We start from the raw sequence: 19,693 nt of genomic DNA, 5'->3' as shown, positions 1-19,693 counted from the left end.
CTGTCAGGCCGCAACCCTGCACTCACCTGGGACTGAGGGAAACTTGCTTTTCCGAGTCGACTCGCGGAAGAGCAGGGTCTGGGGTTGCTGCTTTTGCTTAGGGAAAGCCAGGAGTCCCACCGACCTGATTTTAAAAGCTTGCAAGCTTCCAGGTGGGCAGCTTCTGAGCAAAGGGCGGGGTGGACAAAAGTTGTTTTTCTAGAGATAAGAACTAGCTTGAGGGCTGACCAGGTCAAGGTCCATCCAGTGTAACACCGTCTCCAAAGGCCCAGACCCAAGAAAGGCTGGGTGAAATAACTTCTGCCCTTTGCCCCCAGCATGCATCTAGTAAGAAAAGCTTCCCAAGTTGGAAGCTTTCCGTTTGGGATGGATCTCTCCCTCTGATGCTCTTTAAAAAGCATCAGAATGAAAGGCCATAACCAGTCTTGAAATGATATATTTTGCGGGACGGATTCAAGCACATACCAGAAAGTTTGTGCAATTAAAGCGGACACTTCCAGACGCTTGCTGTTTTCGGACAGGATTCACTCACACACTGGCAAATTCAGGCTGCACAGTTAACACTGATTTGGAGATCTTGCAAAATAAACCCCCTTCCCCCCCAAGTTCGAACTTGATGAAATAAGGGAAGTGCCCAGAAAATGGAATGGGAAGTGTGGGTTAAGAATTGCTTGGCATAGCATTTTTTGCAAACAAATCAGAAGGATCACTCAATAAATAGTCAAATGTCATTTATTCTCCATGCATGTTGAATGAATGTTCAGTAAACAAGGCATCTGGAAGTGACCACTAGCATAACAAAACTGCTTTTTTCTTTAAAGGGACTTTAAAGAAAGTGCAATTAGGAAAGTGACAGGAAAATGCACTGAAAAGAGTAGGATGAATGAATGATTAACAGGAAGACATGTAAGTACTGTACCCTGCAAACAAATCAGGATAAATGCTCAGTAAAGACTAGAGGTAGTCTAATCACTGGGGTAAGCTTTGTGCAAGCAAATCAGGATGAAGGCTGAATAAATTGCTGGCATGGGAGCTTAGCTTGGACTTCAGTGCTGTTCCAAGCACGGTATCATGAACTATGAGCTTTCACTGCCACCTAGTGGGTTGATCTGGTAAATTACACTGTCTAGGGAACTACCGTACTGTACTCATTTTGGAAACAAGAACAAAGAGTGGAGGGGTTTGCAATAAAATATTGCAATGGATTCTGTGGTTGAACCCTTAATGACTCGCAGGCCACCAATCAATGACCAAGCAATAAAGCTGTGAAGCATTAGATTTCAATGCCTTTCATGTGTCCTCTGCTGAAACCTAAACAAAAAGGCACTGAGGTTTCTATGTAATTGACTCTGTGGGTGGACCATACTCATACCACTACAATGTTCTCATCTACCTGGATGAAGGGGCTAGTCCAGGACAGTCTAACATTTCATACCAAGTGGGCTGCAAGAGTGCTTCAATACAGAACATGCAGGCTGCACACTGCCTAGTCACGGGGGGGGGGGGGGAGTGTTGAGGCCCAAATCTGAGGCACCCCAGCCCTTAATTCTGCTTTCCCAAAGCCTGGTAAGTGAGGCACAGGGCTTTGGGAAGGAGGCACGAGGTTTTGACAGGGTCCTAGAGCTCCCCATTGTTTCCCAAAGCTGGGAAGGTGCTAACTAGGCTTTGGGAAGGATAGAGAGGACTCTAGGACCCTGTCAGAGCCCTCACACCTCCTTCCCAAAGACCAGCACCTTGGTTACCCAGCTTTGGGAAGGCAGCATGGGAGCTGGGTGGGGTGTCAAATGTTGCTGAAGATCACCAGAAAAAACCTCAAGGGCAGTCCTCGGACACACGTTGAGGCACTCGTCAGTCGCATCTCAGCCTTCAGAAATGCAATAAAGAAAAGCTCTAACCATTTGGATGCATTTAGCCAGAGGTTTATATGAAAAAAGAATTTTCCCCCCAAATGAGGTTGTCCCATGAGAAAATAGAGAGGTCCCTCCCAATAAACTGCTACCACATTTGCAAAGCTAAGCAGGTTTGCAAACTGGTTTTAAATTGGGTGGGGGACTGTGTTGAGATTCCCTTATTGCAGGGGGTTGGGCGAGATGACTCTTGGGGTACCTTCCAATTCTATAATTCCATGATTCTATGTGTTTTAATTCACATCTAATTTATTTTTAACTGCTTGCCTTTAGAAAAAACAACTTTTAAGTTTGTTAAATCTTTCTATTGTTCTCTTATACTGTTCTATGTTATGCAGATTTATCGTTTTTATGGTGGATTTTATTGTCATTGGGCAGTATGTATATATATATAGTTTAGAGACATATTTTGTATGGTCACAAAACACATCAATGTGTAGTAAGAGCATATGAAGAGTCCTGCCAGATGACACCAAAGAACTATCTCAGCCAGGTTCTTGTTCTCACAGTGGCTTACCAGATACCTATGGAAGCCTGCAAGCAGGATCCGAGTGCAAAAGGCCCCTCCTCACTTGTAATTCCCAGCAGATAGTATTCAAAGGCATTCTGCCTCTCACAGCAAAGGTATAACCACCATTCCTAGTATCCATGGATAACCTTAAACTCCATTAAGTTGTTGAATCCTCTTTTAAAGCCATTCAGCTAACTACAATTTATGATGTGGGAGCAAATTCCATAGTTTAATTATGCATTGTGTAAAGAAATGTTTCCTTCCATCAGTCCTCAATCAACCAACATTGCCTGGATAGTCCTGATAGTCCTTGTATAAGGAGAGAGAGGCAGAGTTTGGCAGCTGGTCCTTACTGACACCATTTTATTAATAACCATTGTTATTAATAACAAATACATTTTATTAATAAAAAATATTTTCTCTTTCAAATTTCATTCAATGCCTTCTCTTACCCTTTCTCCTCAGAGGAGGGAGACCTACCTTTCTTCTTCTTGCCCCCACAAACTGCTCTATCTCTGCCAACATTTATTAAGCATTCAAGGGGTTGCTGGTGCTGGCATCAGTCCAACCAAAAGGCTATGGCATGGCCAGGGGAAGGAGCAGGCAAGTGAAGGAGGGCATGGGGCAGGCACCTGAAAATGACCCAAGACCCACCAGGAGGTCCCAGTCCACTGCTTGCTCTAGGTGGAAAAGCCCCAAATGTTGCAACCTTTCTTCATAGAGGAGTTTTCATAGTAATTGCTATTCCACTGGAAACTGATGGACAAGTGCAAACCATCACTGTTGGCCCCTCTCATTGGTAATTTTTGGCTGTAAAGGTAATTTTATTTAAAGGAAAGTTATAAAAGTCTAATGTTTTTAAAAAGCTGGGTCCTGAGTTTCACTGCATTCAAGCATGACCAAGAAGTACTGTGTTCCTCGTGCCAGAGAGTGGGATTACTATGGTGAGTACAGGGTCAGATTTAGCTCCCTCCACCCTAATGTATCTACTTACCTTCTCTGATACAGTGGTGCCCCGCAAGACGAATGCCTCGCAAGACAAAAAAACTCGCTAGACGAAAGAGTTTTCCGTTTTTTGAGTCGTTCCGCAAGACAAATTTCCCTATGGGCTTGCTTCGCAAGACGAAACGTCTTGCGAGTTCTTGCGAGTTTGTTTCCTTTTTCTTTAAGCCGCTAAGCCGCTAATAGCCGTGCTTCGCAAGACGAAAAAACCGCAAGACGAAGAGACTCGCGGAACGGATTAATTTCGTCTTGCGAGGCACCACTGTATATGTGAATGGCTGCCATTCATTCCTATAGGAAGGTTTCTATGGGCTGCACATGGAGGCAACACTGCAGTGTGGTCCCAAAAATGAATAAACCACAGGCTCAGCTGGCTTCCACCCAGGCATTCCATGGCCAGTCAGTGTATATTAACTTTTATTTACGGATCTGATATCTTAAAGTCTTCTCTTCTTACTGAACCTATTGTTAGCCCAATAAAAGTTCCCTAGATTCCCCCCCTCTCTCAATGATTGGTTCAAAAATGTGACAACTGCTTGTACTTAACTGTTTTTGCTCACCATAACTTCAAAGTGTCAAAAGTATCTCTTCAGATAAATTTCAATTTGGCTACTCTTTCATCTTTAAGGCTTGGTTCTGGTTTCCTAGAGATTTTGCTTTCTCTCTATTTTTATACAACTTTTCCAGATATTAAAATTTGCACACGAAAGGCGTTTAATCATCTAAATGCTGAGAGACAGACTATGACACAACCAACTTACTTCCTGCAGACTTAGACTTCCACCACAAAAATCAGACACCTGAGATTCTGGCTTGCTGAAGTGAAAGATTCAGAGTTTCAGATTAGAAGAGAAAAGTTTATATATCTTGCAGGATTCTCCAAGCTTCAAAAGGATGGGGAATTTGTTGCTGCACAAAGATGCCTTCCATTCACATGGAATGTCCTTTTCGAAGTGCTCATTTATTTATTTGTTTGTTCTGCTCAGGGGATGGTTATCTTCTATACTACAGTGGTACCTCGGGTTAAGAAATTAATTTGTTCTGGAGGTCCGTTCTTAACCTGAAACTGTTCTTAACCTCAGGTACCACTTTAGCTAATGGGGCCTCCTGCTGCCGCTGCGCCGCCACCACACGATTTCTGTTCTCATCCTGAAGCAAAGTTCTTAACCCGAGGTACCATTTCTGGGTTAGCGGAGTCTGTAACCTGAAGAGTATGTAACCTGAAGCGTCTGCAACCCGAGGTAGCACTGTTATAAGGAACAGCCAACGAACTGTAGGGTTGCGATAAGATACTTCCTTGGGTCACACCAATTTGTTTCGGGGCTTAAATGAAACTGCACACATTGTAGTCATGCAGAAAAATAAGAACTGGGGCAAATTCCTTCCTTCCTGAGGTCCACAAGAAGCTCTTATGAAAAGTTCTGCTTTAAAGCTGGACAACAGCTGTGACTGATGTCTTGAGTGGCTGTGGGTGAGGCAAATTGTTGGGGAAGGAAAATGAGTTTGGACCAAACTATACATTACATTGGAAATCTGTGATCAGACCTCCCTGACCCCCCCCCCGTTTCATTTATAAGCTGTTTTCCGAGTGGAGCGGGGGCTCCAAATTAGAACAGTTAGGGGGGGGGAGAGAATTCAGATTTTCTCTTCATTATTTTCCCAATCTACATCTTCTCACCCTTACCCCATCATTGGTTGTTGATTGCTCTGGTGATAAAAAGGATCTGTATCCCAGGATCTCACCTTTTATCCTTCTGCTTTGTGTATTTCTTTCAAACTTTACCATTCTGTGAATCTTAGGTCTCATGGATAATTTTATCACGCATCTGGAGCAGATGTATTAGTGGCCAGTGTGGAGAGGGTGGCGTTGCTTACATGGTTTCCCAACAGCACACATCATTGCCTGTGTCAGCCACTATTGGCAAAATGTATCGTCAGTATAGTCATTCTATAATTCACTGAATTGGGATGCCATGCTTGATTCCTGTCTAAAGTTTGGCATCAGGTCTCTGGATAGCATTACTTCATCTCAGAAGAACTTTTTGTGCAGACAACCGGGATTTAGTGTTACCGTGGTGAACATCAGTGAAAGATTAGCCCAATGAAAAGTATCATGAAGTAGAAAGTCATTTCCTACCACTCACAAAGCACTGGTTTTCATGGCAAACCAAGAAACATATTAATATTTTTTAAAAAACTGTTCTATGTATGCTGCATAGGGATTCTTTGATCAAGTGGCTTGTACATTCTTCCAGACAAACAAAACAGATTATTGGATTAATCTGTTTCCTCTAATGATGGATCATAGTGCTTTCCAATAGATGTCACTGTAGCACTTCCTTACTCATATTGGAAATCTGCACTTCACAGAATAGGCTTTACTTGCTCAAACCTCTAGCAAATCCACTATACAGCTGCTTAGTAAAACTACACCATTTTCAAAGGGTAATTCCCCTGACATATCTCAGGAGATTACTAAAAACAACCCTAGTTTATTAAGACACATTCTTAGTTCACAGGGAGAGAATGGAGTAAAATAATGCTCACCATTAACTCCCCGCCATATAGTACATAGGATGCACTTCCTTCTAATTTTCCTCATAAATAATATTTAACAGAAGAAGAAGAGTAAAAAAAAAAGTATTTATTTTTAAAAGGGGAGGCGGAATACTAAATGAAGCCAATAGAATCTTAACGCTATGAAGATATACAGTATATCCCCCTACATTTTCAGATGCTTGCTCCAAATTGCAAGTATCAAGAAACTCACATATTTGGTACGTTATCTTGCCATATAGTAGCAGTTCAAGAATATGTGTCCTCTCAAAGCATTTGCTTGGCTAAGGCAAAATAAGCAGATGGATACTGAATCCTTTTAAAGCTCATCTCATTCATTGCAACCCTGCTGAATGTGCTGTGCTGTTGTGATAAGTCTCAACTCTATAGGAAGCCACAACAGAGAAGTTCGACTCAGAGGGAAAACATGGATACATTTGTCTAAGGGGAGCTGCTTTACTCAAGACTCCTGTGCTGCTCACTGGGAAGCTAAAACATTAAGAAAACACTGCTTAATGAGATTTGGGAAGGGATACTATATTCGGGAGTGAAGTGATATTATAAAGCACACAGGAAAACCTGGAATTTCCACACACCCCAATTCCCCCCCCCAGTGATTTTATTTGGAAGTAGTTAATGTCTCATGTTTTGTTAGAGAATGGCCAACATGCTTTTCTGTCTTTCTTCTGCCACTGAAGTGGTGTGGGCACACGTTCACTCCAAAAAGGCCTCTCTTCATTTGCCCAATAATGGGGTCACAAATGCTTGTAGGGTTGCTATTTGTCCTCTTTTTCATCGGCAGAGTCATCAAAGCGATCCATAGTTAAAAGTAGATGTTGGCAAATGTGTCCTCTTTTTTGCTCTTCAAAATATGGCAACTTTATTTATGCTTCCACCTTCTACTACTCTGCGGCTGGAGCAACGGATGCTATAAATTCTGCTACTTCTCTTAAATTCTCACTTTTAAAAAAGCCTCCTGATGATTTATGGGAGAATCTTGCTTTTTGACCTTAAAAGAAACACTAGTCATCGCTTACCTAAGGAGCCTTTAAAGTCATTATCTCCAGAGACATTGGCTGTACCAGAGGAAGCCATTTTAGGAAATGAATCAGCAGCCTGTCTGACATTTATAGAACTGCCAGAGATGTAATGATTGATACTGGGGTACCTAAACCTTCTCTCCTGTACAAAGTTTATCGCTAATCAGAGAGATGTTCCACTGAAAGTTGCTGAGAACTTCAATCTGCCAGCTGCCGCCGATCAGTTTTGCTTTTGGTGATTCAGCTCTTTTTGTAAACCAGGCCACTAACTGTAGGATGCACAAGATTTGCTTTTGACAGTGCAATCCCACGTCTAGCTGTTCAGAATCAAGTCCTGTTCAATTCAACGGGGTGTTCTCCCAGGTAAGTGTGTAGAGCAGCCTTCCTCAACCTGTGCTCTCCAGATGTTGGATTCCAGTTCTCATCAGCCTCAGACAGCACGACCAATGGTGAGGGATGGTGGGAGCTGTAGCCTGAAATGTCTAGACAGGGTTCCAGCCCTATTTATAAAGAGAGAGCTAAGTGGTTTTGGCAACAGTTTGTAATCAAGAAGTAATAATTACAGTTGCCAAATGCCCTTAAAATAAAGCATCCTGAGGGAGCACCCCAAATTAGGGAAGGAGCGCATATTACATGTCTTACTTACAGGTAACAACAAGGTTATAAACAGTAAAGATTCGTGGGTTTTTACTAGGGTTGCCAGGCCAAGCTCTGGGAGATCTTTTGCTATGCTTTGAAGTGATTGTGTGGATACAGAATTGTCACCTTTGAAACAGTTCCTGGGTCTTTCCAACACAGAAATATAACAGGTGAAGCTTTTTCTTGCCTGGATATAAGTCTTGAGAGATGCACACTCCCACCACTTCAGCTGTGATGCAATCCATGTTTCCATGCTGCTTCATCAGTCTGTAGGTAACGGAGCCAATGCTGCTCCTTTCATTTGTTTATTTTATTGCTCCCTCTGGGATCACAAATAAGAATATCCAGGCCAGGGAGGGAGGATCTGTGTTCCTTCATATGTTGAACTACAGCTCCCATTACCCCTGATCATTGGCTGCGGCAGAAACCAACACTGTGCAGAGGGCCACAGTTCCCTGTGCCTGTAGTAGGCAACAGTCTTTCCCCCAGTGCTCTTTTTTCTGTCTGAGTAAGAGCCTCATCTGTTAAATGCCTGCGTGTGAGCCTGCCTGTTGAAGGCACACAAAGAAGAGTGGTTATAAGGCTTAGGAGCCCTAGTCTGGGCTGGAGAAGCTGCTTGTCAATTCACAATGGCAGCGAGTCCAGAATAACAGGCAGATTCCAGCCATGTTTACTTGTTGGAAAGTCCTACTGGATCAAGTGGGACTTTCTTTTAAAAATAAACAAGTGTATACATCTGGTCAAAGTATGTAACGTGTAAAGTTTTCAGAGGTCTACTAGAAAATGGAAGAAATGGCTAACTATTTACAGCTGGGGTGGGGAGCCTCAGGCCTAAAGGCTAAAGTGGCCCTCCAGGCCTCTCTTTCTGGCCCCTGGGGACTGTTCCTAGGCCCTCCTTGAGTGCTGTTGTCTGGCTAGAATGTATGCTTGCTCTGTAACAATTCCTCTTGGGCTGGATGGAGAAATGCATGGGTGGGGCATGGGTGAATGTAAAGACCTCTGGCTTTCATTGTACAAAGGTCAGAGTCACGCTTTCTGCTGCACCCACTTTTGCCTCTGGACCTGCCCACCACTGACTTGTGGCCCCCAGAAGGTTGCCTATGAGGGAATGTGGCCCTTGATCTGAAAAAAGCTTCCCCACCTCTGGGTGAGATAATTCCCCTTCAGGGAAGAAGAACTGTTATCAATTATAATTGTTTTTGCATACTTTGGACTAGTTTTTGCTGATGTGGTTGTTTCTTTTTTTGTTTCACTCCTTGTCTTGTGTTTTACTTTGCTTGTTTATTTGTTTTAGCTCTTACTGCGTTTCCCTCTCTCCCCAATTCATTGAACTTTGCTTCTATTGTACAGAGGAACATGAGGTGTCAAGTATTCTTTGTTTTGGCTTCCTAAAAGGTAGTAACAGTTAATAAAGCCCTGAAGTATTTGATAAGAAAGGGGTATAAATATAGATTAAACACACAAATTGAATGCAATAGTTTTTAAAAAATGACACATCTTTGGTTAGCAGCCATGAAAATGTCTAAATAGGACATAAATAGCCCTCATAAGGAACTCAGCATGATTTCGTTGATGCAAAATAAACATGTTGTGAATTACGGGAGAAAATTAAATATTTTTGTTAACCCAAGAAAATGCAAAGCACATTCCTAAAATGATTTCAAACACCACAAAGATGGAAAATAAATAAAGATGAAACTGTACGGACACAATCCAAATTTCAGCACCTTTCAGTCCCATTGATTTTAACTAGATTTAAGGACTGCTGAGATCTGGGTTCCTGTGCTATGGAGCCCACAGGGGCCCTGCTAGGATGAGAACATTGGCAACCCATCCCTATTCCTCTGCTTGGCTTCCAGAATCCCAACTCCAGCTCTGATCCTGGCCACCATAGCCTACAGCTGTGGTTTATTGGTGCTGTTGATGAGCAGATAGGGATCCCATCTCCACCTGCTTCTCATTCTTAGACGGCTTTAGGACAGGGCTTGGAATGGAGATCATTGTAAAAGTCAGTGTGGTTTAGTGGTTAGAAGTGGGCCCCATAAGACAAAACAAAAAAACTTAACCACCAAAGTCCAAGGTAAAGAGGTGCACGATAACACCAAGGTTGCAGGTTTGAGCCCTGTAAGGGACAGCTGCATATTCCTGAATTGCAGGAGGTTGGACTAGACGATCATCAGGGTCCCTTCCAACTCTATGAATCTGTGGCTGCTAAAAAGCACCCATTGCCTATCAGAGGCTCATGAGTCCTCCCTTCTCCACCAGATAAATAGGTATCTGTACCTCAAAATGCATGAATTTGTAGCATCAGAATGACATACATACTTTTGTTGCAAAGAGAAGGTGTATCAGCTTTGGAATGATTTCTAGGTTCTTATTCCAAATGCACCCCCCACCTCTCCCCTGTCTCAAGTCGATTATAAATTCACCATTAGATTTTATGCCTCTGCTTGAGTCATTTGTGCAGCTCAGTGCTTGCAAAACATGAATTTCAACAGCTTGCCAGAGGTTCTCGTGTATAGTTTTGCTTGACAGACAGTGATTTTCAATAACACACCAGGCCAGTGCCTCCACATCCTGATGTTCCTGGCATAATGAGGTCTTCCACAATAACTGATGGTCTGGATCAGTTCTGCTTATTTTATTATATTTGACCAGCGTATAAGCTGGAACAATAAGTGAACAATACAGAAGCTTTTGATTTCTCATCCTCAAAACTTTTTTTAAAGCAGCAGATAAACCCTGATTTTTTTAAAAAAATCTATTTTATAAAGTACAACAATATAAATGGCATTATTTTTTATTTACAAATTCAGTTCACGTAAAGCAAAGGCTTAGTCAGATGAGTACCTTCAACCCTGAGATTTTTATGTTTTCTGGAAAAACAAATGAAAATGATTTTCAGTGTCCTGTGTTAGTTTTATGGTCTTGTGTTCTTTCTTACACACTTCAGTGAGCCAAACCACCTTCAAGTGAAGTTTTTTTTTTGGGGGGGATGTGTGTTATTCATACGCACTGCAAGAAAATATTGTTACAGTGACTAGGCAGACATTTCCAGAAACCAAGGAATGGAATGTATAAAATGTTCTGGAATTAATAGGATGAAGAGAAAATGAAAAGATGACACGACATTGAATCTCAACAGCTGGATACCAATTACTATTCTCACTCTCAAGCAAACAGAGCAACTCAGTGGAGGTATCCTTCTTGGCCCACTTCAGGCAGGCAATTTAATTAGTGATCTTTTCTCACTTTCAAATAGCAGAATAATTTTTTTTTAAAAAAAGAAGTTTCACCTGAGATAGGAAAATCTCAGCCTTCATTTCAGAGAGGGCATTGCCACTCTTCATTATTTTCCACCTTCATTTTTATAAAATTACACCTGTCTCACCCTTTGATAAATTCAATAGCTTTTATCTTTTTTATATGCCCCTAAGAGGAACCTCAAACATAAAAGGGATTCTCTTGACTATGGAAATAGCCTTAAAGAGCCTAGATTAGAAGCAGCAAAGTGAAAATAGACATTATGGAACCAATTACCCTTTGTTTCTTGCTACTTGGGTGGTAAGGTCACAAGCTGGCGTCTGTGTCGGCTTCTTTGACAGAACGGTGGTTGTGAACTAGGATGCAGCTACAGCTTCTTCCATGTAAGTCTTCTCGTTATCCTGACACCAATCCTTCCTCCTTACCTACAGGAGGTTTGTTTGTTTTTGCTTGCGTATTTGAGGAGATAATGATGGGTGATGTCTGGGGAAGAAGCAGGACAAGAGAGGCTTAGGCTACATTTTTACTGGATATCTATTTTAAAAACCGACAATCAGATGCAATCTCTGGGTTGTCACCATCAGCCCATAAGGAAAAGAACCAGTCTGCCTTTTCCACTAGTTGTTGCTGAGGGCATGCTCACAGTATTCCTATGATTTTGTGAGTGCCAGACTCCTCTAAATCCCTTGAACCAGTAAGTGCTAGAATTTAATCAAGGCTTGCTTCTTCCATAACCACAGAGTTGGATTCAAGAAGACATCAGCCATAGCTCTCTTCACGTTGTCCCTCTCTCTTGAGCTTGCCGCTTTCCATCTCGGTGACATCACTCCTAACCTTTCAACTCTAAACTGTGGCAGTATCTGTTGTGGTGGGAGGGTCTACCCATTCACCATCTCTCACAAGCCCTTTGGTGCTTTGTTCTTATAATGGCCCATCTGTGATCCATGTATGCATTTGCTCCCTACTGTGGACACAGCCAAGGAAATCTCCAAACAGCCAGGCAATGTACTGCCAGCAGGGGAGTGGTAGGGGCTTTCTCCATGCCTGAAAGATGGAGTGGGGAGGAAGGCCTTGAAGGAGGATTGTGAAGTACCGGTATGTGAGGTAGTTTGGGAACCATTGGCCACTACAGTAGCTGGTAGCAGTGGCGTAACGTGGGTTGTCAGCACCCGGGGCAAGGCAAGTAATTTGCGCCCTCTAACCCGTGGATTTGCGCCCCCTAACCCATGGATTTGCGCCCCCTAACCCTAACCACCAGATGTTGCGCCCGGTGCGGCCGGCCCCCCCTGCACCCCCCACGCTACGCCACTGGCTGGTAGGCTTCCTTCTCTGTGATTCTTCATTAAGACACAAGTTATGAACTGGGGCTAAGCGGATTTAAGTTTAAATGTTGAGTTACGATGCTCACTGCTTCTCTTCTTAGTTCTCGCTTTAGCTCCTTATGTAAAAGGTTTTGTTCAAAAACAACCCAGACAGCCAGGAAGCTCTACAAAGAAAAAAGAGTGCGAGAAGCACGGCCAGTGGGAAGGAGAAATAAATGAGAAATGCACAGAGTGGAAATACTAAAGGGTTTAGATGCCATTGTACAAGTCAGCCTTTTATTATTTGCTTTGGAAAAAGTATAATTAAACAACGAAAAGAAAGAACTGAACAAAAAATCTGTTTCAGTGGCTTGGCTCGGATGTTCCATTTGATTGTGGAGACTTAGGCTGCTAATTTGCTACAGAGATTCTTTGTGATCTTTTTTGCCCTTTTTTGTCAAAAAAGGGTGGTTGTTGAAAGACTAGTATTTCCTTTGCCTATAAAGATGAAAGGCATATTTATTTATGTATTTTAATTCCCAGAATTGTTGCTTTAAAGTGGGAGAGCACTTAACATACCGCAGCATAAGCTGTGGCAAAGCACCAGCCACCACACCACATTTCTCCTTAAGTTCCGATGGCATTGGCTCACTTTGTTACAAACCTTTATTTTCTACTTTGCTATTAAATAAGAGCAGGTTCTTTGTGCCTCGAGCAATAGCATGCCAGAGATAAATTCTGGTGCAGCTTTCTCTAGCACCTAATGTTAAAGGCGCAGGAGTCCTGCCAGAAAAAAGGTTGGTCATTGCACCACACCATGAATAGTATCCTCAGCATATTTCTATTGCTAACTCTATTGCTAACACTTTAATTAATGTGTGTTACCACGTCTGCAAATTATGCTTTCCCCTCCTTTCAATGCAATAATATAATCTCCAGCAGAGAGAAACAACCTGCCTTCTCATCTCTGGCTTGCCTACTTTAGATGGTGGCCTGTCACAGGACTCTGATGCAACTCCAATATTTTATGACTGGTAATGGTGCAAAAGTATGTTAGTTTCCTTTAATGGACCCCCAGCCCCATTTCCTTCACTATCTCTGTTCTCTGGTAGGTGGACAGATTCAAAAGAGGACAGAGCTCCTGCACCTTTAGCTGTGTAGTGCTTTTAAAAATATGGACACACTACTCTCTAGCCACCAACTTGGATGGCTTTAAAAGAGGGTTAGACAAATTCAAGGAGGACAAGGCTATCAATAGCTACTAGCGACAATCGTTTTGCCCTACCTCCACTTTGAAGCCAGTGTGCCTCCGAATGCCAATTGCTGGGAATCGCAGATAGAAAGGGTTCTGTTACGCTCAGGTCCCACTTGTGGATTTACCGTAGGCATCTGGTTGGGCATTGTGAGAACAGGTTGGGGGAACTAGGTGGTCCATTGGCTGATCCGGCAAGCTCTTATGTTCGCCACCCTCCAGCTTCTGCTGCCTGAGGCAGGTGCTTCACTCTGCCAGATGTTAGAGCTGGCTCTGCACTCCTGTGGTTTTACTGTCTGTGAATCAGAAATCCTCCCCTCGCCCCCCAGCAACTGAATTTGTTGCCTGTGACTCTGGCAACTCACTTTGCTTTCTTGTTTTGGAGTCAAGTGGTTGCCAAGTAACTTAGCTGACCCAGAGGTTGTTAGGAGGAGTAGATTAGCAATTGCAGCACCTGTGCAAATGGACATGACAGTGACACAGTTATTGCTGGCTGAGTGCTATGAGTTAATAATGGTTTTAAATCTTTCCATGTATTTTTTTCTTTGTTAAGTGTTAGGTTGTTTTTGAGTTGTTTTTTAAAAACTATGCCACAAACAAACAAACAAATAATAGAGAATGGAGGATGGAGCCAAAATTGCAGGTAGGAGGCAAGAAGCTAGTTTTGGGATGAGGGGTGTGTGTGTGCATGCCACAACACCCCTGACCTAGCAGGAGACTTCCATAGTAGGGTGGATGTTATCCTTTTCACTTGCTGTCTTGGAGTTACTAAAAGCAAATTGATTTTAAATGGAATAAACTATAGATGAAACTCATCTGTCAAAGAAACAAGAGGAATATTTTCTGCTGTCATCAGAATTTCTTAGTAATCTGTAATACATTGGGTTGTATCCAGAGCAATCATCCTGTGAGCACAAAGACTTCCTCTCCTTCTGCCCCCCACCCTGCATGGGCCCAAATCACAACCCTCTGGAGCAGATTGTAGGAGAACACTAGGAAAGGGAGATGAAGTCCCGTTGCATAGGCAGAAGTCCTTGCACCTACAAGACAACTTAGCTGGTTAAGGCCTAAAGTGTGTGTGTGTGTGTGTGTGTCTGTATGCTTGTCAAAGATTTTTGAAAAACAAAAGCTATATTTCCTTTTTATTATTAATGCAAGCCAGCCAGAAGAGCACCTTTTTATTTCCACACAGAAAATTAATGTTACGTTGCCACCTCTTTATCTATTTATACCCTACCTTTCTGCTTATCAGCTCTCAATGTCATCTGCATAATAAGGACAAAGTACAATGAGCAACAAACCCCAGCAAAAACAATAAGCAAAACTCTACAATTGTAAAAACAACAAAAACATAAACCTAAAGGTTTAAAAACGGCAGTAAAAAATTAAAACAAAAACCAACACCCATTACAATGAAGGTCTTTAAGGAAGTTGTTAAAGTTAACAGGAATTGGACCAAGTAGGCTTCCATAGAAAAGGAGTTCCACTGGTGCTGTGTCACTACAGAGAAGGCCTTGTTGTGTGTGTGTGTGTGTGTGTGTGCGTGCGCGCGCGCACACACACACACACACACACACACACACAGAGTACACAGTGCTATTTTTCTAGAAGAAGAGATGCCAGAACTCACCATGAATGCATGAACCCCGTGTTCTCATATAATGGCAATGGTGCCCACCTGACAGGTGCTGGAAATGAGTTTCAGTGAGTTCTGGCTGAAAAAAAAAAGTCCTGCTTTTCACCAAAGCCTTAAATCTGAGACACAGATTTAGATTTGATTCAGTAGGCCTGAGGGTGAAATTTGACAAGGCAAGGCACATGAATATCCTCCCAGTTTTGTTGTTTTGTTAAATTGAAATGCAGCTGCAGTTTTTGTATGTTTGTGTCTGTGCAAATCCGATCAGAGATGCATTGGGGTGGTGGTGGTGTGGAAACCCTTCCCTGTGGCCCATCTTTCTGAATAAAATTGCCTTGTTGCTTTTCTCAGGAGAAATACAAGGAAGTATATTTTCTTCTATGGATTTTTTTAAGGGAAGGCGTGAGGATAGTGATGGCAGCCCACAGGAAACAGCAAATCACTGCCTACTCCTGCGTACTGCTACTCCAGGCACATCTCAGCCCTTTCCAGCTTTTTAAAAAATCAGGAGGCTCCTCACACATTTCCTGTGTCTTGTCTGGTTTGGCTCTGACAATGAAGTTTGGTTTGGGATGTGATCAGAATGCATTATGTATTTGAAAAGCTGCTCACAGCATCTCACCCCAGTACCAATCTCTCCATGCTCACACAGCATTGTTTAAATATCTTATCAATGTGTTGAACCAGCATGATCTTGCTTGCTTTTAAGATTTAGTGTGAACAGGGATATGCATTCTGGACCACGACCTGGGTTGCCAAGTGCTGGGGACAATAGGCAATACTTTGCGGTGGCTCACCTCCTTCTAAGAGGGCATGGTACAGAAAGTTCTGTTGGGGGACTGTTTTCCCTCCATATCCTTGTGTGAATTATCCTGTGCCTCTGAATACCACTTGCCATAAACTACTGGAGGCAGTGGCGTAGCGTGGGGGGTGCAGGGGGGGCCGGCCGCACCGGGCGCAACATCTGGGGGTTAGGGTTAGGGGGCGCAAATCCACGGGTTAGGGGGCATGAATTACTTGCCTTGCCCCGGGTGCTGACAACCCACGCTACGCCACTGACTGGAGGGGAGAGTGCTCTTGTGCTTGTGTCCTGCTTGCAGGTTTTCCGCAGGCATTTGGTCGGCTACTGTGAGAATAGGATACTGGACTAGATGGGCCATTGGCTTAATCCAGCAGGCTCTGTGTGTGTTTTGTATTACCATAGGGTTCCCAGCTATTTGAATTTATCTCCCTTACTCTTAAGCATTGACTTTGAAGCCTTTGGAAACTGTCATCTGTGAATGTGGAGTGAGTTGTCTGCTGATTAGGTGAAGCAGTTAGTTGCTTCCATTAATTTATTGACGCATTGTCAAACATTCCTAAAGAGCCATGGAATCCAGGGCAGTGTAGAATAGAGATAAATTAAAATTATCCATACCAAAATACAAAAAACCCCCACCAAAAATAATATATGAAGAAAATAAAAGACAGCGTTATACTGTTTTGGTTACCTTCACCTTAAAATGATATTATAGATTTGGAGGGATGCGGGTGGCGCTGTGGGTAAAAGCCTCAGCGCCTAGGACTTGCCGATCGAAAGGTCGTGGTTCGAATCGCCGCGGTGGGGTGCGCTCCCGTCGTTCGGTCCCAGCGCCTGCCAACCTAGCAGTTCGAAAGCACCCCCGGGTTCAAGTAGATAAATAGGGACCGCTTACTAGCGGGAAGGTAAACGGCATTCTGTGTGCTGTGCTGGCTCGCCAGATGCAGCTTGTCACGCTGGCCACGTGACCCGGAAGTGTCTGCGGACAGCGCTGGCCCCCGGCCTCTAGAGTGAGATGAGCGCACAACCCTAGAGTCTGGCAAGACTGGCCTGTACGGGCAGGGGTACCTTTACCTTTTACCTATAGATTTGGAAAAGGTTCAGAAAAAGACAAATAAAAGGATCAAAAGACAGGAGCATCTCCTCTATGAAAAGAAGTTATAACATTTGGGCTTTTTAGTTTAGAAAAAAAGAAGAGTATGGTGGGGGGCATTATAGAGGTGTATAATATGTATGTTCTGGAAAAAGTGGGTAGGGTAGAAACCTCTGGGTGGTTGTTTTTTTAAACATGTTGTAACAGTAGAACCCAGAGCCATTCAATTTGCTGATCGTTGGAAGATTCAGGACAGACAAAAAATAAATAAATCTTACAGCGCATAGTTCAACTATGGAATTCACTTCTTCAGGAGGCAGTGATGGTCACAAACTTGAATAGTTTTAAAAGAGGACTGGACAAGTTCATGGAGGATAAGCCTATCAGTGACTACTAACCATGATGGCTCTGCTCTACCTCCACTGTCAGAGGCAACATGCCTCTGAATACCAGTTGCTAGGAATCAGGGGCGCCATCTCCTAGGGGCTGAGCCCTTTTGCTCTCCCCCCCCCAATATTTTTGGGAGGGACCCAGGCCCTCGCCATGTTCAAATGGCCAAGCATAGAGCTGAGGGTGGCACAGCTTCAGTGGCCAGCTCCTTCTTTTCTTCCTCCTGCAGTGGCGGGGAAGGAGCAGGAGCCGTGGCCATTGGAGCCGCACTGCTGCCGCGCTTTTGGCTCCTCCTAGTGCCGTCTTGACGTCATGCGGAGCACGTTCATTGGTCATTGTGACAATAGGCTGCTTTTCTGGATAGGCTTTTGACCTGATCCAGCAAGGCAATTTTCATGTTTTTGTTGTTGTTGTTGCTTAATTATTCTGAAGTATATATTAGGCGTTCTTCTGCTGAAATGGGGTTTATAATACATATCGCTAATAAATAAATTCAGGCCAGCAGTTATTGCTAACCAGGAAAGGTTTGACTTGGGCAATGGATCAGAGCGGTATGAAGCTCAGTCCTGTGAATTAGTACAGTCATAACCAACCATTGCTGCTATTTACACAAACCTTTGCTGCCTAGATTTACATAAGTCTGGCTAGTCTCCATAGCCAATCAATATGGTATGGAGCCTAGCAAGTCAGTAAAGCTAACTAGAGTGAAGAGGCAAACTTCCGCTAAGCAAACTGTAGCTAATGCAATGTAGGAGGAAGGAAATGGAGCAAAATTCTCAATGAGGATGAAAGGAATTTCTACAACTCGCAGCATATCTCCCCCCCCCCCTCTTCAGCAATCTTGAGAAAAAGGAAAAGTGAAGAAATGCAGGGAGGGGCAGCCAAATCCATCATCATTCTGTGGCAGGCTTCCTCAACATTGATCCTCCAGATGCTTTGAGACTACAGTTCCCATCATCCCAGACCACTGGTCATTTCAACTGAAGGTTTATATATCCCGGCCCCCGGCATCCTGCCCCAAACCAGCTGCAGATGCTTAAAACTGCTTGCTGGGATCTCTTTACTGTTGAGTGCAGTTATTCCTAAGGTGCCCTTTACTCTTGAGGAGAGTGGTGATACTGAGCTCTCAGGAACCGGCCAGCTGCTTGAGCCTAAACCTTCCAGTACTCATACATATGGGGGTTGTGTGGTGTGTTGCTCCTGTGAATAAGGGTTCTTTACTCATAGGATCTGGGCGCTGGGAATAGTTCCTTCAGTAGAATAAAAGCCAATAAACTTCTTGATAGCACCCCACTTTTAGACGTGGATGGGGGAATCTCTAACAGAGCATCCACATGTAATTTGAAAATAATAATTTGTAGCCTTGGAAGATTCCCCAAAGCTGAGCAGTGTAAAGCCATGTGGTGGAGTGGGTAGGCTGGAGAGTGGAAATTAAGCCCCTGGACACAACAATCTCTGATATAAGAGGTTTTTAAGGAATTTAGTAAGGAGATCAGAATTTAAATGATGGAAAAATGAAATATTTCAAAGAGCACACAGCAAAATTCATTCACACTAGCTTGGTGTTCTAGCCTATAGTCACTGGTTACAGACCATTTAGTAAAAATAAAATAAAATTCCAAGCTGTCTTGAAGCAATGCTGGATGGTGGCCCACTTTAATCTTTAAGAACAAAAGGGGATATTGATGAAGGAATAAGGAGGACTAAAACTTTGCTCTTCCCCTAAGCATTGCTAATATATTTGAGCTCTTGTTCCTCCAAAGAGCAGGAACTGACTAGCTGAGAAGCTTCACACTCCAGATTATAGCAAAACCAGAAAGGGGGAGGAAATTGGCTTATTTTGCCGTGAAGCACTGAACCATCACATCTCCAGTTACAGAATGTCAGGCTTGATGGCGCTGAACCTTCACAAGGAAATCAGCAATGTTTCTCAGCCATGATGGAAATACTTTACTCAGTTGAGAACAAAGCTACAGGTGTTTGAAAGGTGTGAAGCTCAACACCATGCCAGAAAAAGAGACCTGTATTTGCATGCTAATATTCAGGCAAGGGCTGCTAGAAAGAAGGCTAGAAAAAGGTTCTCTTGACCTGTTTTTGTATAGAATGGGTGGTGTAGATGGCGGTAGCAGTAGCAGCAGGTATGGTAGTGGTGGGAGTGGCGGCAGGGCAAGGCGGCACTTCCTGTTTTACCTCTAGCAGCAAAACAGGACACGGCACCCCTGCTACAGAGCAACATGTGGACTCTAGTCTTTATTGACTCTTTGGCTGAGGGAGAAGGGGAAGGAGGACTGAGCTCCTTTGGA

General features: G+C 43.3%; 1 protein-coding gene and 1 long non-coding RNA gene across 2 annotated transcripts in view; one reads left to right on the top strand and one right to left on the bottom strand.

Moving 5' to 3' along the window:
- The first annotated feature begins 21 nt into the window (after positions 1-21).
- The window catches only part of ADAMTS2 (ADAM metallopeptidase with thrombospondin type 1 motif 2), a 333,580-nt gene continuing 313,908 nt past the window's right edge, over positions 22-19,693 (top strand). Inside the window, exons 1-2 of the mRNA XM_082211476.1 lie at positions 22-152; positions 822-906. Of these exons, the coding sequence (XP_082067602.1) occupies positions 888-906 (19 nt within the window). The 5' untranslated portion in view covers positions 22-152; positions 822-887. The remainder of the gene's footprint in view (positions 153-821; positions 907-19,693) is intronic.
- Positions 11,207-19,693, bottom strand: part of LOC309525944 — a 97,318-nt gene continuing 88,831 nt past the window's right edge. Inside the window, exon 3 of the long non-coding RNA XR_014216596.1 lies at positions 11,207-11,402. This is a non-coding gene — a long non-coding RNA (uncharacterized lncRNA). The remainder of the gene's footprint in view (positions 11,403-19,693) is intronic.

The sequence above is a fragment of the Podarcis vaucheri genome (assembly GCF_965113315.1).
Source record: "Podarcis vaucheri genome assembly, chromosome: 2".
In the NCBI taxonomy this organism is placed as follows: domain Eukaryota; kingdom Metazoa; phylum Chordata; class Lepidosauria; order Squamata; family Lacertidae; genus Podarcis; species Podarcis vaucheri.
The sequence above is the reverse complement of the archived record's forward strand: the minus strand, read 5'-3'. Positions and strand labels throughout refer to the sequence as shown.